The sequence below is a fragment of the Perca flavescens genome, chromosome 7, assembly GCF_004354835.1.
Source record: "Perca flavescens isolate YP-PL-M2 chromosome 7, PFLA_1.0, whole genome shotgun sequence".
NCBI lineage: Eukaryota > Metazoa > Chordata > Actinopteri > Perciformes > Percidae > Perca > Perca flavescens.
Window position 1 is genome coordinate 27,040,724 of NC_041337.1, and position 25,881 is coordinate 27,066,604.

General features: G+C 37.8%; 2 protein-coding genes and 1 long non-coding RNA gene across 3 annotated transcripts; 1 reads left to right on the forward strand and 2 right to left on the reverse strand.

Annotated features, from left to right (window-relative positions):
• Positions 1-335: 335 nt before the first annotated feature.
• On the reverse strand, positions 336-13,445 carry LOC114558883 (uncharacterized). The gene is made up of 9 exons (XM_028583167.1): positions 13,408-13,445; positions 10,708-10,816; positions 9,877-10,051; positions 8,489-8,634; positions 6,417-6,593; positions 2,136-2,252; positions 1,890-1,976; positions 1,178-1,325; positions 336-893 (listed from the first exon to the last, which is right to left on the reverse strand). The coding sequence occupies exons 3-9, from the start codon at positions 10,049-10,051 to the stop codon at positions 874-876; spliced, it is 870 nt and encodes a 289-aa protein (XP_028438968.1). The 5' UTR covers positions 10,708-10,816; positions 13,408-13,445; the 3' UTR covers positions 336-873.
• A 1,667-nt stretch (positions 13,446-15,112) lies between these two features.
• On the forward strand, positions 15,113-25,347 carry LOC114558882 (solute carrier family 35 member E2A). Its single transcript, XM_028583165.1, has 9 exons — positions 15,113-15,404; positions 16,103-16,583; positions 17,406-17,541; positions 18,236-18,363; positions 21,438-21,558; positions 21,631-21,684; positions 21,768-21,840; positions 22,142-22,287; positions 23,631-25,347. The coding sequence occupies exons 2-9, from the start codon at positions 16,304-16,306 to the stop codon at positions 23,857-23,859; spliced, it is 1,167 nt and encodes a 388-aa protein (XP_028438966.1). The 5' UTR covers positions 15,113-15,404; positions 16,103-16,303; the 3' UTR covers positions 23,860-25,347.
• Positions 17,312-18,939, reverse strand: LOC114558884 (uncharacterized). Its single transcript, XR_003692994.1, has 3 exons — positions 18,711-18,939; positions 18,224-18,386; positions 17,312-17,467 (listed from the first exon to the last, which is right to left on the reverse strand). It is a non-coding gene; the product is annotated as an uncharacterized LOC114558884 (long non-coding RNA).
• Positions 25,348-25,881: the final 534 nt, after the last annotated feature.

Genomic DNA, 25,881 nt, shown 5'->3' on the forward strand with positions numbered 1-25,881 from the left:
GCTTTTCACTTTTGTAACTCTGACTTTTGTATTGGTAAGTTTAATGTTTCTAATAAGAATCTTGCCATTTCTTTTTCCATAACACCTTAATAAACCGAGAGATCATGTAACCAGGAAGTGTGTATCCTCCTGTTTAATCAACGTGCTTTACACCTGAAACCAGTCCTTGGGTTCATGTTTGCTATAAATCGTGGAAATGTGGTAGAAGTCATGCAATTTGTTCGCAATATCCACTAAAAATAAAAAAAACAGTTACCTGGATGTAACTCCAGTTCTATGAGGCCGTGCGTAGGGAAGGGAGGATGCGTCCAAAAAACTTCAAACAATTCAAAACATCAGTCTTGTTTTGATATTTTATTAAGAACCTTGAATGAAAAAAAGTAAGTAATTAAGGTGCGAAAGAGAGAATAAAATCAAGTTACCGGTAAGTAAAAACATTCCAGTGTTGCCCAAAGAGCACTTTGGACAAATCACAAGTTTAAGTTTCACGATTACAATTTCAAAAAGTAAAGTCAGTCAACATTGAATGTAATTTACAGGAAGGAAACAAAAAATACCTTTAAGATTAAAGCTCCTTTTGAAATGGAGGACGTTGGCCACTTTAAAAAAAAAAAAAATTAAAAACCATTATGAATCCAATCTACAAAAGGCATTTGATGTAATTTCAGTTGTGATGCTTTAAATCCTGGAAATAGGCACACTAACAAAAGGAGTGTTAGCTAAAATAAAAATCTATACAGTATAAAGCACTTTAGGCAAAAATTAGGAAGTCAGCTGACTGATTGGTGGAGTTGATGTTGAATAGAACTCCATAGTGAGCAGCAATGTCAGGCCCTCAGCATGTAGCTTTGTCCTTGGTCCACCCCTACTGTATCACTTGCTGGGTGCAAACACTGCAAAAAAAAAACAACAACCCAAAAAACATTTTGGTGTTCTGCCGCTTTCTAGCCAACATAAACACGGTTAAGGTCAGTACTGTCGTTAAAAGGTTTCTAAGATACAGGAATGTGATTAAGACAAACGTAAAGAGGAAAGTAGTTTAGGATATTTAGAAATCTGCAAAGATTAGTTAATATTCTGCCGATGTAGCGTTTGTTTTGTCTTCTGCTCAGAGTAACGTTTGAAGGACTAAAACCAAGAAAAGAAAAAGCAGTGACATCAGACCGCATATACTCACTCCTCTCCCTCAGGCCTTGGCCGAAGCTGTTCACCAGTCTGATGAGGCCCCAGAATAAAACCACTTTAATCACCAGTGAAATCAAAGCTCCGGTGATGGCAGCTGCCTCCTGGGTGTATGTGCCGTCCCGGAACCATGTCATCACCACCTGTAATTAAAGCAAACCATGGTTTTCCTGCAGTAATCCGTTTCTGAATGTACACGAATGATACACATGCAATGCCAAACTCATATAACAGCAACAGATAATATACTTTAATGTCCCCTTGGGGAAACTTCTACTACTTTGAATCAATCTCACATCACTATCGTGCTAAAATAGTCCCTAACATACTGTCACTTCTGTTTGAGTAATGTTTGATTAAAAACTACAGTGCCCAGCTCTATTAGGAAATAAGTGAGCCTATTTTTTTTAATAAAGCTATATATTTGCGACCTATTTTAGGAAAAGCGTGACCAAATGTCATCCATCGATTAGTTCTTTTTATATATATATATATATATATATATATATATATATATATATATATATATATATATATATAGAGAGTGTGGTCTAGACCTACTCTATCTGTAAAGTGTCTCAAGATAACTCTGTTATGATTTGATACTATAAATAAAATTGAATTGAAATTGAATTTTTGTAAAAGCATTCTGTACTCACACAGATATTGAAATATTTGATCTCAGGGAAAACTCATTGGCAGCTCACCGTGTAAATCAGATAAACAAAGAAGGCTAGTTGAGGAAGGTTCAGCAACATGAAGACCCAAACTAAGTTCTTGGCTTCCTTTAAAACCTGAAAAACAACAAGAAGTTACGACCACCGACGTGCTTGAATACTACCACGTGTGCTCTTGATGGTTCATGGAATGCATCCTGTATGATATTTTAGCTTATGGTCCCTTTGTGTGAAGAGCAGTTTTACTAGTGAAGATGATGGATGAAGAGCACTTACTGCAACAGCCCCAACGGCGGCGGTCAGGCAGGCCCACACCACTCCGACGCCCAGGATGATGCTGTTTCGAGCAGACATGGCCGAGTCCGACGTGGTGATCACGATACACAGACACAACTAAAACAAACCATCAGCAACGTGTCAGTAATTAAGAAGTAGATCATTTGAAGAGGTACTTGTATTTCGGTTTGTTTCTGTCTTCTTGCTCTAAAATCACACACAAAGGCTTGCCGTTTTGTACCCACATGTTCAACAAACACGAGGAGAAACGTACGTGTGTGTGTGTAAAACATTTTAAGGCCTCATCGCCACTTTGAGGTCTAACCTGTTACATCAGCTCCTTGGATAAATGTATCATGAACTTCACTATATGTACTTGTATAACCTATACTATAAACTATAAATAATAAACTGTTATAAAGGGGTCATAGTATAGTATGTCACAAAAGTGTTTTTAAAAAGTCACGGTATAGTATGTTGTAACAAATGTTTAAAAAAAGTCAAAGAATAGTATGTCGTAAAAATGTAAAAAATAAAGTCATAGTATAATATGATGTAAAAATGTTAAAAGTCATAAAAAAGTCATAGTATATTATGTGAAAAAAGTCATAAGTTAAAGTTGTAAGTTGAAAAGAAGTCAAAGTATAGTATGTTGAAAGAAATCATGAAAATGTCATATTGTAGTATGTGGAAAAATGTCATGAAAATGTCATAGTAAAGTATGTCAAAAAAGTTATAGTATAGTATGTTGAAAAAAAAGTCACTAAAATGCCATAGTATAGTATGTCGAAATAAAATCATGAAAAATCATTAAAAGTCTAGTATGTCAAAAAAAGTCATTGTATAGTATGTCAAAAAAGTCATAGTATAGTATGTTGAAAAAGTCACAGTATAGTATGTAAAACAAATCAGGAAAAATCATAAAAAGTCAGCTGCTGAAGCGGGTAATTGCATTGTTTCAAAATTGAGTGGAATAATTACTTCTGGCATGACGAGATATTTTATAAATATTTTAAATAACACAAAACAACTAAATGGTGGTAGGTAATACATCTGATTTCACATAGGCCTACTGCTTTAGTAAAATAAACAATGGTCTCACTTGAGGTCTCAAAAATTCCTGTTGCACTAGTCTGGACATCTTACCGTGCCAACGTTGCAATAAAGGTTGCCTAAATGCCATGTATATAAATTTGCTGTCAGCTTACTAATTGATTGTGCGTTTTGTGTAGATTTGGACTTTTATACAATGTTAAACAATGTGGAATGAAACATTCCACATTGTTTAAACGGCGAGGTGGATCTACTGATCACTGTGAATTACTTTTTTTTCGTGTCATTGGATTACGGCAAAATACAGATCTTTTTTCTTAACGTGTCTTAACGTTTTATGGTGCGATTGTGCTTCGTTTCTGCGTTTGGAGAGGCATCTCAACACACTGTAGGTCGAACACTGAATGTTCACGGTTACATTTTAGTTGAATTTAAGTGTCGGGGCATTCCACCACCGTCTGTCTATGCATTCCAAGACAGCCATGTTGCAATTGGATTTCATAAGGGCAAATTGTTAAATTGTTACATGTAATTTAAAATCTGCTTTATTTAGCATGTTTGTTTTGTCCATATTCAATTTCAATTCAATTTTATTTATAGTATCAAATCATAACACAAGTTATCTCGAGACACTTTACAGATAGAGTAGGTCTAGACCACACTCTATAATATACAAAGCCCCAACAATTACAGTAATTCCCGTGCTGTGCTGTGTTCCCCAAATGGAAGGCCAGTTCTCAGCTGCTACAATGAGTTTTATTTATTTACTTTTTTTGTTACGTTACACACTTTCACTGGCAATCACATCATAGCCACGCCCTAAAACACCCCCTGCTTTATCGCCAATTTTAAAATCAACGAGACCATAATTCAATTAACATTCTGTGTTGCAAAAGACTTCAAATTAGCGATTGAGACCATAAACTCATTATGAAAATGTTTACTGAGGTAATAAATCAAGTGATAAGTGAGTCACTTTCTCATAGACTTCTACAGAAACCGACCTCCTTTTGCAACCGCACGTGTCGCCCCCTGCTGGAATTCAGATAGAATGCAGGTTTAAGGCACTTCGGCATTTGCAGCACTTCGCCAAACCGGATGCGCTGTCCATTAAGATTAACAGTCTATGGTCATAGTACAGTATGTTGAAAACAGTCATAAAAAAATCATAGAATAGTATGTCGAAAAAAAGTTATAGTATGTTGAAAAAAGTCATAAAATAGTCATAGTATGTCCAAAAATGTCATGAAAATGTCATAGTATAGTATGTCGAAAATAGTCATTGTATATATGTCGATCATAGTAAAGTATGTCGAAAAAAGTCATTGTATGGTATGAAAAGTCAGTACAGTATGGCGAAAAAAGTTAAAAAAATAATAATCATAGAATAATGTTGTAAATGTGTAAAAAAAGTCAAAGAATAATATGTTGTGAAAATTTTTTGAAAAGAAAGTCCCAGGATATAATGTCAAAAAAGTAAAAAAAAAAAAAAAAGTCATAGTAAATATACTCATATAGTATATCGAAAAACGGCATGAAAATGTCATTGTACAGTACGTCGAAAAAGTCATATTATGGTATGTCGAAAAAAGGCATACTGTAGTATAGCATGTTGAAAAAGTCATAAAAATTTCATAGTATATGTCGAAAAATGTCCCAAAAAGTCATAATATAGCATGTCGAAAAAAAATCATGAAAAATCATAAAAAAAGTCATAGTATAGTATGTAGTAAAAAAGTCATAGTATAGTATGTCAAAAAAAGTTATAAAAAAGTCATATTATAGAATGTCAAAAAAAGGAATAGTATAGCATGTCGAAAAAGTCACAAAAAGTCATAGTATAGTATGGGGAAAAAAAGTTTAAAAAAGGCATATTATAGTATGTCAAAAAAAGGCATACTGTAGTATAGCATGTTGAAAAAGTCATAAAAATGTCATAGTATATGTTGGAGCCATTTCACCACTCTATTTGTATAGGCTACCATGTTGGTTATGTCAGTGTGCAGTTTTGTGTTTGGGCACTGGGTGGAGCATTGCCTTTGGGGAAGGCATAAAGGTAATCGGCCCCAGGTACGCACGTGTGTGGAAAACGGGGAAAGCAGACAGCTTTTCACCGTGCTTGTCGTGTCAGTCTGGTCAGTGTTCAGTTGTTTGACAAGGAAACTAAACCAGAAATGAAATTAAATGGACTCTATGCTTGTGCGACGGTAAGCAGGCCGTTACTGAAAATAAATGGGTCACAGCACCGAAATGCAGACAAATTGTGGACATTGATTATTGGCACGCAGAAGCAAGTTCTCCCCTGATCCCACCATATTGGCCTAATGTAGGAGTTGATAAAAGACTCTACAGTATATGTTGAAAAAAGTCATAGTATAATAGGCCAAAAAATTTCCCAAAAAGTCATAATATAGCATGTCAAAACAATCATGAAAGAAATCATAAAAAAGTCATAGTATAGTATGAAAAATTTCGAAAAAAGTCATAGTATAATACGTTGAAAAAAGTGAGAGTATAGTATGTCGAAAAAAGTTATAAAAAGTAATATTATAGTATTTAAAAAAAAGCATAGTATAGCATGTCAAAAAAAGTCATACAAAATTCATAGTATAGATATGTCGAAAAAAAGCATAGTATAGCATGTCAAAAAAGTCATGAAAAGTCATAGTATAGTATGTTGAAAAAGTCATATAATAGTATGTTGAAAAGTCATAGTATACTATGTCAAAAAATGTAATTAAAATGTCGAAAAAAAGGCTATGTATAGAGGTTTAGTCCAGAGTCTGCTGTGACTACTTGCCTGTTGGAGCAGTTACAACATAATAATATGGTATGTTGAAAAAAGTGATAACAAAGTTGCATGTTGAAAAAAGTTATAGTACTGTACGTCAAAAAAAGTGATAAAGTCATAGTATATATGCCGAAAAAAGTTATACATACACACATACATATATATATACATATATATATATATATATATATATATATATATATATATATATACATATATATATATATATATATATATATATATATATATATATATATATATATATACACACACACACACACACACACACACACACATATGTATATATATATATATATATACACACACACAAATACATACATACATACATACATACACACACGTATGTAAATGTATATGTGTGTGTCTGCACTGTGGAGGTTGTCTGAAACATTTTGTATAAAGAAATGTACATGAACCTGAGCCTGAAGATCAAAGGTCACCGTGGAGAAACACAGGTTGAGCAGAAAGTATTGCTCCTGGAGGCTCTCCAAGGCCCCGCCCACACGGAATGCCATCCTGTTGGGCCTCTGGATGAGCAGCGTGGTGCAGAAGACGTGGATCACGCCCAGACACATGATGCACACAAAGCGAATCTGCAACATAAATCAAAGTGTTGGATGAATTGGATAATTGAAATTGGATGGATTGGTAAAGTGCTGCTACAGGAAACGTCAGAGGATCACCACTATTCATTTCATCATTCCATGGCAATCCTTCTAATTAAGCGTAAGGTCATTCAGGAAGACTTCTATGCTTTCATTCTCCTCTCCTCTCATTCCCAATCTGATCAGGTGACTCTGGGCCTTCCCTCTTTCAGTTAAATGATTTCCATGAGCCAATCACATCCTTGCACCCCTGCTTTAAATCAGTTCTCCTCTCTGTCGCTGTCAGTTGTCATTTCAGGCAAATCAAGCAACCCTCATCTACCCCCATTCACCTTCATCATCATTTCCCAGCACCAAGGGCCCTACACCACAAGTTCCGCTCCCATAACATTCATCCAGATCTTCAGGCTTCCTTCACCACCACCAGTGTCTAGACTCCATTGGGGGATATTCCTGCCTACTCACTCATTCCGGCCTCTCTACCCCTTATCAAATTTACATAGCGTTGGAGTCTAATCGCTAAAGACTCTGTACATTTCAACACTGTGCATCTTGTGTTGAATAAACTTATTTTCACCTTTCAATGAAGTCTCTCCTGATTGAAATAGTTGTTGAGCCATTTCAGTCCGGACCAAAGTGGTGGACTGACCGACCGACTCAACCACCGACTGCCATCCATAGTAACATGACATTTACATAGTGTTTCCTGCAGGGTGGTAAAGCCTGAGTAAGATCATTCAGGGCAGGGGTCAGTACCTACAGTATATGTCATGGAGAGTTCAGGTCACTGATCAGCAAACCTTTTACTGAACAGGAGAAACTAACCAGTGATGCAGCAGCTAGCTGTAGATTTAAACATGATAAACATAATTTATAAACAAATAAGTAATGACTAAAAGTTGACTAAAATGTAATGACTTTTCATCGACTAAAACAATGAAAAGTCTATGTTGGTATCGGCAGTGGTAGAAGAGGTACTCAAAACATTTCTTCTGAAGTAAAACTATTAACTATTAATAGGAATACTATTAATACCGCACAGTACACGTCCTGCATTCAAATGTTCCTTCCAAGTGAAGAGTGAAAGAGAGGCATTATATCAGCACAATGTACTTAAATTGACTTAATGTATTTAAATGACAGTTTAATGAATAATAATGCATCATATTTTATTTGTGATACTTTGTGAGTAAAGTCTGAATCTGCAACAAAACCAGTAACATATCTCTGTAAGGTAAATAAGTAATTCTGGGGTACAGTGGTTCTGGAGAAAGCTTCAAGCAGCAATACAGGAGGCCAAGCAATTTGTCAATTCCAAACAGGCACATTTTGAACGGGGACCGCACTAGTTCTTCTAACTAGAGAAAGACGACTGTAAATTCACACAATTTACCATCAGTTCATTTTCCCCATATGAAGGCAAATATTGAATGTAGATGTTTCAGCATCAGCAAACAACCAGCAGCCATGATATCAGACAAAAACATTGTACTACCACATTTACCTGACAGACGTGGCAGATTCTGAATTTACTCACAAAATATCACAATTAAAATGTGGAGTAATCCCAGACATTGGCCTTATGGACTGATGGTGGTGCGTCAGAAGATTTGGCAAATTTTTCATGGGCGCAACCCACATACTCAGCGCTGCTGCTCATCCCATAAATGCATTATCCTTACAAATGGGGCACCATTTGAAAGGGAACTAAATAGGCTTTCCAACGGTATAAGATTTATTGCCAAAAAGCAGTGTTACCACAGAGAAATAATCCACCAAACACAAATTTCCTTACTTTTTGTTGTAAGTTTAGATGATCATTCATTATAAAACTGTCTTGGTGCAGTGTGTTTTCTCAGAGAGGCCAGTAGAGGGCGACCTACCAGCAGCTCCTGCTTGCTCTTTGGCTCTAGCACGGAGAAGTTGACCACAGATCGAACCATCAACATCAACACGCTGAGCACAAACACCACCAGCTCCTGTCTGTTCTCCTGCAGCACACCCCGGCTGATGTAGTAGATGCAGAACACTGCGGGGGACAGACCATACAATGCTCACATACAACACCAGTCACTTCATTACAATAATGTATTCTTCGAATAGCTACACTTTCACATTTGCTCTTTTACATGTACTTTTTGATTTATTTAATGCTCACACACTCCATCATCTCTGTATGTCTGACTGCAAAGCCCTTATGATGCACTGTCCATTGATATTTTATACTTATTATTAGGATGCACCATTCCGATACTGATATTGGATATCGGGCCGATACTGACTCAAATAGCTGGATCGGGTATCGGTGACAATGGCTCTGATCTATTTCATTCAATTCTGTATTATTTAAATAATAAACAGCAATTCAGTACATTTATATTTGCGGGGTGGCATGGCTCAGTCAGGAGGTACGCATGTGGTCTAGTAATCGGTGTATGAATGTGTGTGTGAATGTATGAATGTTGGCTTGTGTGGTCAGTAGACTATAAAAGAGCTATCTAAATGCAGTCCATTTACCAAATCTATTTATTTGTTACATTTTGTTTTACAAAATTAGAAAAGCAGTTTTTTTAAAGGCAAGTCTGATGAAGGAAAGATCCCAGTCACTTCCACACAGTGAGGCATACATCTTATTAATTAAACACTAGTATTGTATCAGTACGCTGTATTGGGCGATACTCAAAAGTCCCAGGTATCGTATTGGAACTGAAAACGTCGGATCTATTATTATTATGGTCCTGATACTGATCTTTTTAACTTTTTAGTGTATAAAATGTCATTAATGATAACAAATGACTATTACAAGCTACCAAAGCCCAACGTTTTATTTGAAGGTTTCTTAACTTAGTCTGATCATCCGCAAAACAAACGATTAATCTAGAAAGATAATTGGCAGATTTATCAACAAGGAAAATAATTGTTAGTTGTAAACATAATTTAATGAAAGTTGTGGCTAATGTATAGGTTTAACTGTAGAATGATGGAAGTAATAAAGCAGCAAATCCATTATTAAGAAAAGTAAAACACTGCGAAAAAAAAAGATCAATACAGACACGTTGGTAAAAGATAAAGCTTCAGCAGATGGCTATTTTCTGTCTGTAGGAGATAAGGGCAGTAAATCCATCTGGGGGAAATGCAAGGTTAAAGCCATTGCATCCATTTCTTCCACAGTTTCCATCGCATGATTACATTAGAAAAACTTCTGCTTTTTGCAAACAGTGCAGTGGTATTAAATTGACTTGCAAAGACACTGGCAGTAGATTTTACTCACAGATTCCAACCAACAGGATGAGAGACACAGTGAGGTTTTCCTCATCAGATGCATCCTTGTCCATCTGCTGCTTGTAGATGCTGAACAGGGTGAGGCCGAGCAGCGCCAGCAGAGACGCTATGGTGAAGCAGAAGTAGAGCTTGAGCAGACATGATAGCTCCGACCAGGGCTTCATCTGCAAGAGGGTGGAGATGGAGAGGACAAAGAAGGTGAAGCAACCTGTGATAAGGACAACACTTACATTACAAGTGTCTGCAAGTCCAAGTATAAAAATACTGTATAAAACACAGTAGGGCTAGAGCTGGGCAATATGGAAAAAAAAAAATTTATTTTTATTTTTGACCAAATACATCAATGTTGATAATGCGGCAATATTGTAGGGTTGATTATTGGTGCTTTCACAAAATATTAACACAATGAGATTTGTGATAAATAATCACCAATAATTAATATGGATACAATGACTAAGTGGGTAAAGGCAAATAAAACAGCAAGGAAGTCTGGTAAGTTCAGAAAATGAGATCACTTTACTGTGATGCAGCCTTTAAAACAAGTAAAAGACAACATCTGTGTCATATCACGATATTACAATATCCAAAATTTAAGACAATATCTAGTCTCACATATCGGTCTAGATAATATCGATATATTGTCCAGCCCTAAGTAGGGCTGAGGGATTTCTGGGACATTGGTATTCAATAGTTTGAAATTAATATAATGATTATTTAGATGACATCTGAGCCCTTCATCACACCCACAGAACTGAAAACCGAACTAACTTCTACTTTCGAGACTCATGTTTCCCGTTTCATTTCTGCTGCAGCAGCTCACCGGTCCACATGGTGTCGGGATCAGTTCCTGGTGTCTCGGCCTCAGGTTTGGAGACAGAAGGTCTGGGTCCTCATGTGGTTGCCCAGAAATCTGGTTGCCCAACAAAGGACTGCAATGTAAAAAAATAAGAATTATACACAGGTTCAGTTTTAACTTTGATGCATCAGGACTAATGACTAATGATCTTGTGTAGCACTGTGAAGACAAATGAGGACAGAGTATTGGAAGTATAATAGAGAATATGTGTGAGGTAAAGTTATGTTGCGTGTCAGCAAACATAAATACCTTGTAGAGTAACTTTTAATTTATACATTTTTGTGTCAAGGACAATGGCCATTGATTAACAGACAAACTGTAAATAGAGATAATAAAATACAAATCTTTAATGAATAAAGAAGCAAAGCAACAAACTGCAAGCAAAGGATAGTGCACAAGCAACAACAGCAGAACACAAGCAAAGGGAAAAGAAAAATATATAGGCCAGTATGTAGTATAAAAATAGTCCAGAATGAGCAAACAGAGAAGATACAGTACGCCTTATTCACAGCTTGAATTATAGTAGGAAAAGTACAGATGTTAAAATTAGCGATGGCTCTGTTCTAATAAAATGTCCCAGTAAGCCATGACAGTTGACAGTGATCATTAATTTCATAATTTAACCCGTGTGTGTCCTACTGTAACATGTCTTTGGAAAAAAGGGCTATGAAAAAGCAGGCAAATAATGAAATAAGAAATGATGATGTACTTTTAAAACAGCGTGTTTAGTGATCAAAAAACAGAATTAAATGGACCTTGTTAAAAGTAAGTAAACAAATTCAAAGTGCTTCACAAGTCAATAAAACAGAGCATGAGACCAACACTTGACAAACCAACACAAACCACCAACAAAGGTTGTGTCTGTACACAAAAAGAATTCCAGGCACTATTTAAACAGCCCACACTGCTGACTGACGCAGTGTCTATAGGAGGGCCCCAACAAAAGTCAAAAGTCAAAGCTTTTTTATCCTGCAAGGGGAAATTTGGGTCTCCTCAAAAGAAAAAGAAAACACAACACTTTAAAATATGGTCAACACGAACAATACAGTATACAACACATACAAACATACATACAGTAAGACAATAAGAAGTTCTGAAAAGCAACAAGAAATTCATAATCTGAAGAAACACAATATAAATAGTATCCAAAGTGCAATTTTCGACAACCCAAATAATTTTGCTGGCCGTCTTAATTAAACATGTCTTAATCAAACATGTCTTAATCAAACATGTCTTAATCAAACACTGTAATTTCTTATCTTGAAAAGTGCAGATTTAACCAAAGGAGAGAACACTGCAGAACAGATTTATAAAACTTTGAAAGAATGCGACTGTCTATTCTAAATAAATTAGGCTTTCTAAGAAAGAACATCCTCTGTCTGTAGTGTGTAGGTTGAGACCCGCTCTTCTAACTCACCATTAATCTTGGAGGGAGGAACTGTTATTTTATTTCTACTAAAATCTATGACCATCTCTTTGGTTTCCTGTAGGCTACGTACATTATAATCAAAGGCTGGTCAGGAGAATAGTAAGTAACGACTCATAACTGAATGTAGAAAATGGTGTGTTGGAAAGTTGGGAAATTTGGGAACATGACAGTTACTTGACATGCTGTTCAAGACTTAAGATCTTTAAAAATAAGTTTTGAAATTAATTATTTACTTAAATTAAGTAAATTATATAATTTCTTTATGGTTCAGCACTTTTGTGATCAGCTTTGTGGATTTAATCACAATAATGGGTTTTTGTGTAGAACCAAATTGAAAATATTAGAAAAATGAATGAAATGGTCAAACACATAACTAAATTAGTTTTAAAAGTTACCTAAATAACACATAGCCTAACGTTACAGACTAATAACGAATTAAATACACACAAGCAGACAACAGATCCAAAATATCAATCAGAATATGTGTGGTGCTTTATTTTTTTCTCTTTAGTATCCAACTCAAGGTAGGCTAACATCCTTTAATCTTTGACATTCTAATGGTTTTTTTCCCTCTCTCTTTGTGTATTAAAAACTAATTTTGTAGATGTGTCTCCGCATCTTTTTCTATTTTCTGTTTTACAGCCGTAATGTGGCATTTTAATAGAAGAACAGACAGTCAACAGTCAGATGAGGTATTCAATTCAATTAACCTGTTGTTTGATAAAACGTTATTAACGGATGTCACGAGTTGTAGGTGCTGTAAGCAGGGTACCATCTAGCGTTAACTAACGTTACGAGATATCTGAACAGAGTCTGAAATATTTTCTCATGACGCAAACGACCGAATAGCACAAATCATAAACTGTAAAAGATAAGTCTACAAACTTCTCTAATGACCTTATCTCTTCCATTTCCTTTAGGACCAGCCTGGAGCTTACATTCCTGCGAGCTTTTTCTTTCTCCACCTCCAGCTGACAGAACTTCAGTTTCACATTTGTAAACAGGAAGAACAAGAGCCTGTTGTGGTCACGATGCTAGAGCGGATCCGCTAGACGTCAAAAGACGTGCCTCGTGGCCCGCCTTATTCTGCCTCTGATTGGTTTACCCTGGTATTCTTACCCTAACCCTAACCAATCCCTACTCCTCATGCCCAACCCTAACCGCCCTAAGCATAGACATAATGTCTATGGCCCTAACTAGGTCGACCAGTCTAGCAGATCCGATTTAGGATTTACCTCAAGGCTGCTGCTTCTTCTTCTTCTTCTTCTTCTTCTTCTTCTTCTTCTTCTTCTTCTTCTTCTTCTTCTTCTTCTTCTTCTTCTTCTTCTTCTTCTTCTTCTTCTTCTTCTTCTTCTTCTTCTTCTTCTTCTTCTTCTTAAATAATTTGTCAATATAGCCTAATAATTTGCCTAATTTGTCGTTTTTCTAATCAAACCAGTGAGAATCCTCTTCTGTATGAACCTTGTGCAATGTACATAATGTGCAAGCTGTTGGTTTCTAGACATCTTTTTCCAAATTACAATTCAACCATCACTTAATGTAGTTAAATAACTGGCATACATACAGTGGAACAAGATATGATGACAATATCACTCTGAATTGAAGTAGGATTGATATATTCCTCTTTATTCCTTAATTTTATTTTAATTATATTATAATGGATTGAAAATCATTGATTGATTAATGTAGGCCTATGTACTGTTGCAGCTAGTGGTTGGGGCTCATTTTAATTATTTTTTATAGGTTATTCATATTTATTTGTTGATACTATGTTGTATTAATAATATGAATCTGCAAAGTAACTAAATGTATCAAATAAATGTAGTGGAGTAGAAGTATAAAGTAACATAAAATATAAATATAAATATAAAATACATACTTGGTTATCAAACAAGGGATGGCACAAGGGATGGTATGCTATTATTCTATTACAGTGGTGGAGTTGATTTTGCATACAGAGATCACTTTCCTAGTCGCTGAGATTGCTATTCACCCTGTGAAAAAAGCTCGGCTAAGTCTTAAAATACCCCTGATGATGTCATCATTGGAGATGCCAAATTATTAATGGACAACCTGCATTATAAACCAGGGGCACTGAGTATAAGAGACAGGGAGAGTAAGATGCTATTGATTGCGTTATGGGGACGGATGTTCCAGCGTTTTTGGAGCAGGACCCACAACAGTCAAAATATATTCTGCTAGTGTTCGATGCCCTGCAGTGGTCACAGTGGGAAACTACAACTCCTCAACAGTGTTATACAGTATTAATATTGGTATAACTAAATATAATAAAAGCATTCAAAATAGTATTAAAAACTGTTATATTAAATATCAGCAGTACAAATTGAATCAATATAATTTTACTAAATGGAAAAATATAAATAGCAACACCATTAGGCCTATTTAACAAGTTTAACGAGAGTTCAGCCATTGTTCATATCAGTGTAGGCCTACTGATACATCTGGTTAAATAATGTCAGCGATAAAATAAATTATTAGTTAAGGAAATTAACCCACAAATTGAATAGATAATGCTCATTTCCCATAAATTGTGCATTAAAAAAAATCCAAATCAAATAAAAACGGCATATTTTAATTACCACAAACACAGTGACCCACGATTATTTTGAAGACATTTGAGATCTTTGTTTCGTGGCAGCTGCGTCAAGTTAAAATTAGTCTTACCGGAAACGCAGCGATTGTATCATGTAAAATAAAAGCATATACTTTTATTCTGTCAAAAGACCTAACTATGACCTATGATCAAATATAAATATCTAAACATATTCAAAGCAACAATGACGATAAAATGAGTTTTAAAACCCCCCGCTTAAATTTAACCAATTAAGGCCAATTGATTAGCTAGCACTAAAATATATTCGGGAAAAGAGGTTTTATTTTGAAGGTTTTTGGTTGTGTTGTTTTTCAGGTTAGCTTGACACTGCGCTTGATTGTTGTTAGCAGCTACGACTTGTCGAGGTGCACAGATACGAGTACTCCAGATACTCCAGATAGGTGTGTGTTTGGGTGTAGTCTCATTAAACGCTCCCTCATGTCGTGGAGTATGTCGGTCAGAACAGCTGGCTTTGTAGCTTCCACCGCTTTGCATCTCATGTTACCGCAAGAAGAAACTGCGGCTAGCTAACGTCAATGTGCAGCTTCCTCTTTTTTTTTATAAAACTCGCTTTACATAATTTTTCAGTCCAAAGTTGTAGCATCCAGATTCAAAGAGGTAAGAGTTCTTTATATCTTGAGTTTGCATTTAGTCCTGACACCTTTTTGTTCTAGCTAACGTCAACTACACTAAACTTAAAAAAACGTCTGTCTGGCAGTGTTACATTGTTTTATTTCTTCTTATTGAGAACAAAGATCAGGGCGTTTTAAAGATACTGATCCGGTTGAACCACTCTAAACTCAGTGTAATAACGGCTACCAAACTGGTTCATGTTTGTTTCACCTGTTACCTCTCGGTCTTTTTTTCAGCACCATGCTCAGTTTGTGGGCTCAAACGACTGCTTCCTGTCATATTAGGACTTAGGAGCTCTGTTGACGTTGTAGCGGTGTTTATGTGAATTAAGAATACGAAAAAGTGTTTAAACCTAGTTGTTTGCAGCATCAGTGTAGTATTCAATACATATGTGGTTAATACAGTAGTTAGTATGTAACATAACACAACAAACAGTTTTCGTATAGTGAATAGAGTACGAATGTGGAGTAATATGGAGTGATGAAGAGTATCCATTAGGCAATGTGATTGTTTGTAAAAGATCAGACCAGCATGAGACAAAATAGACTTATGTAACAAGGGGATGGTCAATCACTAAATATGTTTGCGACACAGTATGATACAAAAAATGTGATCTTTATCAGTGCATTGCAAAGAGAATAATTTCCTCCCCCTCTGTTCACCTTTTGTCTCTCACCTGACAGAATACTTCCCAGCTTCTGCAGCAGATGACAGGGGACGCCAGGACTTAAAGCATTCCCACTATTTACTAGTAGACTGACCGACTGATTGACTGCTGGACCAAAAAGAAGATGGACTAACTGTCACAACTCTCATCAACCCCTCACCTCCCTCTTATCACCCACCTGTGTGGGGCCCTTGGATGCCCTCAGGCAGCAGGAGTGATGCCAGGCGGCATGCAGTCTGCTAGGCACCCGCTGTGGCGCCTCTTGTCACCATTCCGCAGCCACCAGGAGCGAGTGGTGCTGGCCCGCAGCGAGAGCCTGCCAGGGGAGCAGGTGCTAAAGATCACAGTCACAGAGACTACTGTGATAGAGGCGGAGTCAGGGGTATGGAACTGGCGCTCCCTAACCTACCTGGGCCTTTGGTACTTCTTCAGCTTCTGCACCCTGTTCCTCAACAAGTACATCCTGTCACTGCTAGAGGGGGAGCCAAGCATGCTTGGTAAATAAAAGGAATAATAAACTTGGTTTTGCAGGTTTTAGCCTTTTATATATTGCATATGTATTTTGTGTTAACTGCTGAGCATTTATAAAGCATTCCACCAGTCTTAAGGTTGACTTCCTGCTTTCCAGGCATGAAAAACAACTTGCAGAAACATGCCACAGTCTTGAGATAGGTAGCAACCATGAATTGTTTTAAATTAAATTACAGTATAGAAAAAAAAACTCTGCTGGTGCATTAATGGATCTTAAGTTCAGGACTGCCTGCCAGATGCCAAATATTTGTGGATACAGATACAGAAAAGGTTATTGTCCATTAGATTGGCTTAAAATGGAAATTTGTCTTTGGCACTGGCATTTAAGACAACACACCATAAATAACAGTATGTAGCATAAACAACAATACACAGCAATTGTGCATCTTTAATGCAAGTTGAAATTAATGCAAGTTGCAGTTGCAATGCAAATGACCCTTTTCACGATGAGCATTTTAGCTTATTGTTTTTACTCTAACGTTTACTTTTCCAACAACATATTGTCATTATATAAATAATATATTATAATGTAAATGAAATTGCATTTGATGATAATTTAACTCTGACGAAAGATATTAATGGAAACCTATCGCTGTGACTAAAACATGCAAAACCTACAGCATGACCTGTGCTGCTGTAGATTGTTAGATAGAGTCCAGCTGCTATAGTAAATAGTAGGTTACAAGTTGCAGCTCAAGGAGTTGAAGAAGTTTATTTGACATTCATGCTGCAGGTGTTAATTAGGTGTGGCTGTAGCTCTAACTTGTTGTCTTCCATATGCTGCCCAGGTGCAGTTCAGATGCTCTCCACCACCGTCATCGGCTTCATAAAAATGTTTGTGCCCTGTTGCCTGTACCAGCACAAGTCCAGAACTGAGTACCCCCCCAACTTCATCATGATCATGCTGTTTGTTGGGCTCATGAGGTGGGTCCCCTCTCTCTTTTTTAAGGTCCCATGGCATGAAAATTTCACTTTGAGTTTTTTTAACATTAATATGAGTTCCCCCAGCCTGCCTATGGTCCCCCAGCGGCTAGAAATGGTGATAGGTGTAAACCGAGCCCTGGGTATCCTGCTCTGCCTTTTGAGGAAATGAAAGCTCAGATGGACTGATCTGGAATCATTATGATGTCATATGGGGAAAGGTTAGCTCCCCTTTCTCTGCTTTGCCCCCCCCGCCCACAGCTGCCCAGAGAATTTGGCCCAGCCATGAGGAATTAGTGCTACAACCGTGGCCGCAAGCTGGTCAAGGCCACAACCCCACCCTCCACCTTGCCCCCCCTCTCTCCTCCTCAATAGCATTTAAAGCTACAGACACAGAAATGGCACATTCTAAGGAAAGCTCATTGTGGGACTGGCCTCAGTGGCTGTAATTCTGCACCAAGGCTGAATTTCGGGAAAGAGACTTCAGATACAGTATTAGGGGACCACTGAGGCCTATATAAAAGCATCCAAAAAGCAGCATGTCATGGGACCTTTTAGTAAATTTGTAAATCACCAGTTGGAGACTAACTAGTTGCTTCTAAGAAAGAACAACAGACTTGATAATACAATGACAAATTAGCTAATGCAGTCTCTTGTTTTTCTAAAAGTCCAGTATTGACATCACCTTTGTCTCCAGGTTCAGCACAGTGGTTCTGGGCTTGGTGAGCCTGAAGAATGTGGCAGTGTCTTTTGCAGAGACCGTGAAGAGCTCAGCACCCATCTTCACTGTCATCATGTCCAGGCTGATCCTGGGAGAGTACACAGGTAGAGGACACACTGATGCATGTCTGTGTGAGGGGTCGGGGTATAAAATGTCAGAATAGCAGCGCTTTAGGGGACAAATCAATCAATAAATCAATCAATTCTAATAATCACATGAAATCGTTAGAAATTAGATCAAAAGATGGATGCTTTTGATGACATAAAAATAATATCAATATGCTTTTTCAAATTAGACGGCGAGTTTTGAAAACCATTAGCTCGTGGTACTTAGGTGCGCAGAGCTTGCAGCGCATTCGAAAGGAGTTGTTTTTGCATCCAACCATTTCGAAAAATTCTTCCAGGTACGGCCAGAGATATAGAAGGGTTAGCTGTGCTTCCTGGCTACCAACCTCCTCGCTGGTGCTTGGTTGGGACATTTCGCTCGAGTTCTCTTGAGTCTCTGCCACGGACATCTTCGTACTAGGCTACATACGTCTGCTGTGCTGGAGAGTGACGTGATTTGTGTTATGTGCAGGTGCGATGGATCGCGTACAAACCAATAGGGTGTCGGAATGGTATATGTTTATACTTCTCATCCAACCACAATCAAATTCGCTCTATCTGGACGCGATTTTTCTGGATAGGTTTTTGGTTTTTTTGAACGATGACAAGCCGGAATGAAAACAAGCCAAACTAAAATAGGAGTAACGAGGCTATTTTTAAAATGTAACGAGTAGAAAGTACAGATAATTGCGTGAAAATGTAAGGAATATAAAGAAGTAAACAAGTCTGCTGTAAAATATTGACTCCAGTACAGTTTAGATACCCAAAATTTCTACTTACAGTGTTTCCTTTAGGATTTTTTTTAGCGGTGGGGGCATGTCCGAACACCCCCCCCCCCCACACAATGAGGCATATTTTCAGTTGTGATTGAACTGTATTTTTTGAGTTACTATATAGGCCAACTTTGATCTTGACATATAGGCTAAGCATTCTGTAGCAAATAACAATAAACCCTCTATTAATTACATTATCTTAATGCAGTGTAACTACTTCAGCATGTAAATAATGCACCTAAAATAGAAACGTGAGCAAGGGCGTTGAGCAATACTATTATATCGAATCAACAGCCACGTGCAATTTAGCTCGCAGGTGAGGAATACAAATGACGAAAATCACCAGTTAACTTAAAGGTGCAATGTGTAATATTGTATGTAATACTGGCAGCTAGCGGTTAAAATAGTTACTGTACTACCAATTGAAAATACTGGAGAGTCGTCTCCCCCGCCCCTTACTGCTCAGACTCGAAGTTCACGGAGGTTGCCAGGCTGAGACCGCAGCATTCACAACAATGTTGCTAGACGCTTTTCTCACATAGCCAAACATTACTCCACAGCAGCTAACGGTAGATGCTAGTCTCACATAGCCAGACATTACTCCACAGCACAGCGGAGTAGCTAACGGTAGATGCTAGTATCACATAGCCAAACATTACTCCACAGCACAGCGGAGTAGCTAACGGTAGATACTAGTCTCACATAGCCAAACATTACTCCACAGCACAGCGGAGTAGCTAACGGTAGATGCTAGTCTCACATAGCCAGACATTACTCCACAGCACAGCGGAGTAGCTAACGTTAGATGCTGGCTATATTGACAGTCATAAAAGCCCGTGCTCACGCGGAGCTCTGTAACCAACTGACAGACACACTTTTTCGGCTTAAAATTACAGTATGAACCGCTAAAAACACAACAACCTCACTGTCCTCTCCACACGCCAGTCAGGCACACTTCCTCGGCTTAGAATTACAATACGAAACGCTAAAAATACCACTACCTTGCAGACGGAACACACTTCATTGGCTTAGAATTACGGCAACAATCGCTAAACACACTGCAAACTCACAGTCCTCTCTTTCCGATTTTCAGCCCCCCTCTCGTGGCTTAAAATAACTCACCGTTGTCGGCTGCAGCCACTGAACTACACGTTGTAAACAGCCATGGGCTGCTTCCTCCGGTAACGTTAGCAGGGTTAGCATGGCGGCGTTAGCCAGGACCAGTCGCGATCACTTTACTGGCTATGTCTCAATTGTTTTTGCGAGTAACCAACTCGGGTACTCTAGCTATATAATTCAATGTGAGTACACAAATGTTGAAATGACAAAAAATGCCCGTCCCTAGTAGCTGTGATAAATTAGCCTGAAGCTAATGTTTACCTGTTCAGGAGAAAATAAGCCAACTCTGCGTCCTTTTGGGCTTTAAGCTGTCTCCATCTTTCAAATACATCTCTAATATTTACCAGGGGGTTGTTACGTCTCTGGTCACGCAACTGTTAGAAACATGCTGTTTTCTTTTTTTTTATGTCATGTAGAATCTATCTCCGTTGATCCTGTTTGTTTGTTTGCTGCTTTCATGGCTGTACTACCGTTACAGCTGTAGCGTGCTGGGTTTACGTTTTTACAGGTATATTTGGCAACCCGGCCTGCCTGTCAAACTGGGCCGTTGATAACAACACACAGATCAAAACATAAATTCCGTCACGGAATGTAAATTTCAAAAAGAAAAAATACTGACATTAGCATTGTTGTCAGAAAAGATAGTATTTCAGTTTAACATGTTTCCTTAATATCTGATGAGGCATTGGTGTCATTTTTGGATTTATTACAGTACAAATATTACATATTGGACCTTTAACTTAAATTTGAAAGACCAGGCTTAAATGACCTGACAACATAAGCTATACGACTTACAGTTCTCAAGGACGTACACACATGATGTCAACTGGCTTATCATCTGGACAGCGTCTCTTTTTCATTTCTCCCTTTTTCTGCCGAGTGACGCGCTATTCTCCGACATGCACTCTAACAATGCAGCCCTGTTTCTGATACCGTGGGGGGCAGAAATGTTGCTGTGGGGGGCCGCCACGGTCAAATCAACATAGAGGAAACACTGACTTAAGTAAGGTAACAAAGTATTTGTACTTTGTTACTTGAGTAAAACATTTAATTTCACAACTCCCCCATTGGTCGCTTTGTTGGCATTGTGCAGGAATGTGTTCCTAACAGTAGGACTGCCACAGGGAGACCAGGTCAAATGGTTTTGTGTGGTTAAGTGTGGTGACTCATTTCAATCTGCAGGACTGTGGGTGAACCTGTCCCTGTTGCCTGTCATGGCCGGTCTGGGCCTCTGCACAGCCACGGAGATTAGCTTCAACATACTTGGCTTCTCCGCCGCTCTCTCCACCAACATCATGGACTGGTACTGCAGCACTTAACACAGATATTCCGCGGCAGTGTGATGCTTTATTTAACCCTTTATCTCTGATCTCAGTTTGCAGAACGTATTCTCCAAAAAACTGCTAAGTGGAGACACATACAAATTCAGGTAAAAGACCCTGAACCCGCTGAGTAAAATTACAGTATTTGATGCAATCAAACACTGGTTATTAAAACTGTGACTTATTTCAGCCCTCTAGAACTGCAGTTCTATACCAGCGCAGCAGCAGTCATCATGCTTATACCTGCCTGGGTGTTCCTCCTGGTAGGTCAACACATAATTGTTACAATGCATTATTATTCTTACAGTTAGGCAAGTGTATTTACATTATGTTTTACAAGTAAAGTCTGTAGTCATTTGTGCCATTTAATTTTCTTAAATAAGAAGCAGTATGACACTGCCAATTTCAATCAGCTGTTTGGCAATACAGTAGCAATAGTCCCATAAGAAACGGGAAGGAATCTGTATTACATGTAGATGTGTTGATGATGATAGTACAGGACTGAAGGTGGAGTTGGGATGTTGGGATGTTGATGGTTGTCGTGCTCCGTCTCCATGTATCCAGGACATCCCAGTGATCGGGAAGAGTGGGCGAAGCTTCCTCTTCAGTCAAGACATTGTCCTGTTGCTGCTTTTCGACGGTGGCCTGTTCCACCTGCAGAGCGTCACTGCCTATGCTCTCATGGGACGGATTTCCCCCGTTACCTTCAGGTAAGAGACAGGCACAAAACCCATCTATAACATGGCTCTTAATATTTACTAAAACCGTTGACAACATGTTATCATGTCTGGTTACTTGTGTCACCATTCCTTTCTTGGCTTATACCAGCTGCAGGTTTTGGTTTTCTAATGAAACTGATGTTGAAGATTTTTATTGGGTACACCTGCCTGAATATGATCCCTTTTATCTCCAGTACAGAACATAGTTCCTGGTAAGGTTTATCAGCATGCTGGAAAGGGTCCGTGCTTATTAGATAACAACATGCTGTGTCTGCACATGTTTCAACCACGCATGCATGCTGCAAATCCTCTATTTCTATTTACTTGTGCATTTGTGGAAAAAAGTTGTTTAAAAAAAGCCTTTTGTGGCCCAGGAGAGAGCTGTGCAATGTCTGGAGCTGAAAACCTATTGTATAAATTAAGTAAATCTGGGGCTGCGAAAAAGATCTAAGCTTACCGATACCTGCTGTAGCCCTCTTCTCAAGTCTGCTTGAGACGCGGTCTCCAATTGGTTTGATTATGAATGCTGTAAAGGCAATCTGTTTCTGATGTTAATATACAACAGACTGTAGATGATCTGTAATCTCATAATGTATTTATGACTACTAAACGTCACCATCAGCCACACAACACGTATTCTGTTAACAAACTAAACCTTCCAATCCGACAAATATCAATTCAACAAAAATTAAAGGTTTTTATAAAAAGTCATAGTGTTGAGTCAACTCTCAATCAATCAGCTGTTAGATCAGGTGAGAGCCAGGCGTTTCCCATCATGCCCTGGTTCTTGAAGTCAGTGGAGAGCAACTGCAGCGCCTGGCTCTTAAAACTGCAGCCACCTCGATCTCTTGAGGTTATTGTTTCCCACGTGTGCATGACATCAGAGCAAATCGGAGTCAAGTCAGACTTAGTATCGCATCCGGCCAAAAAGAGTGACGTCCAGCGGAATTTCTGGCAGAACAAGAGCAATCCCGGAAGTGGAACGTCGTGGATATAGACTAAGTCAGACACAAATCTAACAGGCGTGCGTTGTGCGGCGATTTCCGTTGATCAATCCTGCGCAGGCCTGGCTCATCTCAAACAAGTCTTAATCTCTCGTTCTGCGGCATCAATTTTTATCTATTGTTAGCAGCTTGAAATGATAAGTGCATTATGACTTGACACATTGACCTGCTGAATAAAAGCAGAGCGTGTTGCTATGAAAGGCCATAGCTGGTCAACAATAATGCTGATGTATGTTGTGACTTGTAAATCGTGCTCAGTTAGTTTAATTAGCCTAAATTGAATTAGTTTGATGTTAATGCCAAGAGTAAAAACCCTCATCTCTTCCTCAGTGTTGCCAGTACTGTCAAACACGCCCTGTTGGTTTGGCTGAGCATCATCGTGTTCAGTAACCAGATATCTATCCTCAGCGCCATCGGCACCGTCCTCGTGTTCATCGGGGTCTTTTTGTACAACAAGGCCAGGCAGTTCCAGAGGACAACCTTACAGGCCATGGCTCCTGAGCACAACCACAAACCACTTCTGCAGGACCAGAATGCCCAAGCCCCTCAGTCACACTGAGGACTCGACACTTTAGACTAAAATGCAGCCTGAAATGAGATCAAGGTCTTAACAAAATTCAGTTTCCTTACCTGTGGCTGTCCAGACAGCATGCCTGGACACATTCCAGTTTGTTTTGTTTTCCCAGGGTCCATTTAGTGTCATTGTCATGTCCTAGAGCTTAAGGAAAACCTTGGTGACTGGCTTGGTACAGGTCAGTGTCTGTTTGACAAAACCATCCCTAGTCCTGTGGAACAGCTTAGACAATATTTATTTTTCCCTTACCTGATAACGTACTTGTCTATCTGTATCTAATCATCCTTGATCCTTTGTTCATCAGTCAGTAAAAGGGGAAGCTCAGGGTGTCCTTCAGCTTTTTGAAGGAATTGACTTTCTTTGTCTTACATTTGCATTCCAGAGCGTGCTGGTTTATCTTTCATCTGTGGTACAGCGGCTGCTGATTGTATGTTATTGTAAATATGTGTAAAGCATTGAAGCTGTAAGATTTTAATTCTGTGATGGTGTAACATACACTGTATCACACAATGGCAAATTGATCTTGATTGCATCTTAATATAAGATGTGAATAGGGCACAAGTGCCTGAGATGGGAGGCCTTTTGGAGGGTTGTCCAGGCAAAGCATAGACTTATCATTTTTTTGACAAATTTTTTTAAACTATGTGTGGAACATTTGAAAGCCACATACTGCATTCTAAGAATGCTCTTCCTCCATCATGAACTGTTGCGGTTGTATGTAGGGTTTGTTTATGTTCTTGCATTGTTTTTAATGTTTAATGTGTTATTTTTTGTAAACTGACTCTCCCCCAATGCATGCTGGGATAGCAGCCCCGGGGACCATCAACAGGAAAAGAGCCTTAGAGAATGAATCAGTTTGCTGCTGTAGATCACACATTCATAATCTTTAAGAAAAATGATTTATTACAACATGAGTTTTATTTTTGTAGCTCGGCCCATCTGCTCTGTCGGATATGTCCGACAGTCAGGCGATCAAACAAGTTTTAAACAAACCCCCAAGTTAGTGACATTAGAAGGTAAACTGTAAAATTCATACACAACCTGTCTGTTGTAAACCTGTCTGTCCATCACAGTTTACAAACCAACTTCCTGGTTCAAGCATCAACTCAGTTTTCTTGTGAGGGGGACATTAACATACAAATGCACTCACCTTTTTCTCTGTTTTTACAGTATGTCAAAAAAAAGGTTTTTCTTGTTCACAAGCTGTCTTATGACAAAATCAATAAAACCCAACTTGTAAGTTTGCCACATGCATCAAACCCCAGTTACTTTATACAAGTAGGATTCAGTGTAAAAACCTACTTCTGTGAGCCATGCTGTGGTTGTTGCTACTTTTAAACATATTGTACATCAGCTGTTCATGATAACTTCATGATACGAGCTGTGAAATTCACATTCAGTAAGTGACTTTCCCATGTTGACATCTAGCCAAAAACGGCTGCATTATAATAAATAAATAAATAATTTAACATACATCTGAATCTTATTCTGACAATAATGTTTTAATCATGCCACAAGTTTCCTACTCTACTAGTGTGTGTGCGTCCAGGCTTCTCTCCTAATTGTTCTGAGGTCGGTGACTAACAAAGTCCATCAGTTATCTGATAGGACAAATCTGTGTTAATCATTGTCTGTCTGACAAACCATCGGTTTGAGCATTTTAATATTGCTCTACATTTGCTGCCTTTTTTTTCTCCTGTTCTGACCTATTGGGCTCAAAATATATATATATATATATATATATATATATATATATATATATATATATATATATATATATATATATATATATATATATATATATATATATATATATATATATATATATATATATATATATATATATATATATATATATATATATATATATATATATATATATATATATATATATATATATATATATATATATATATATATATATATATATATATATATATATATATGTATATATATATATATATATATATATATATATATATGTATATATATGTATGTATGTATATA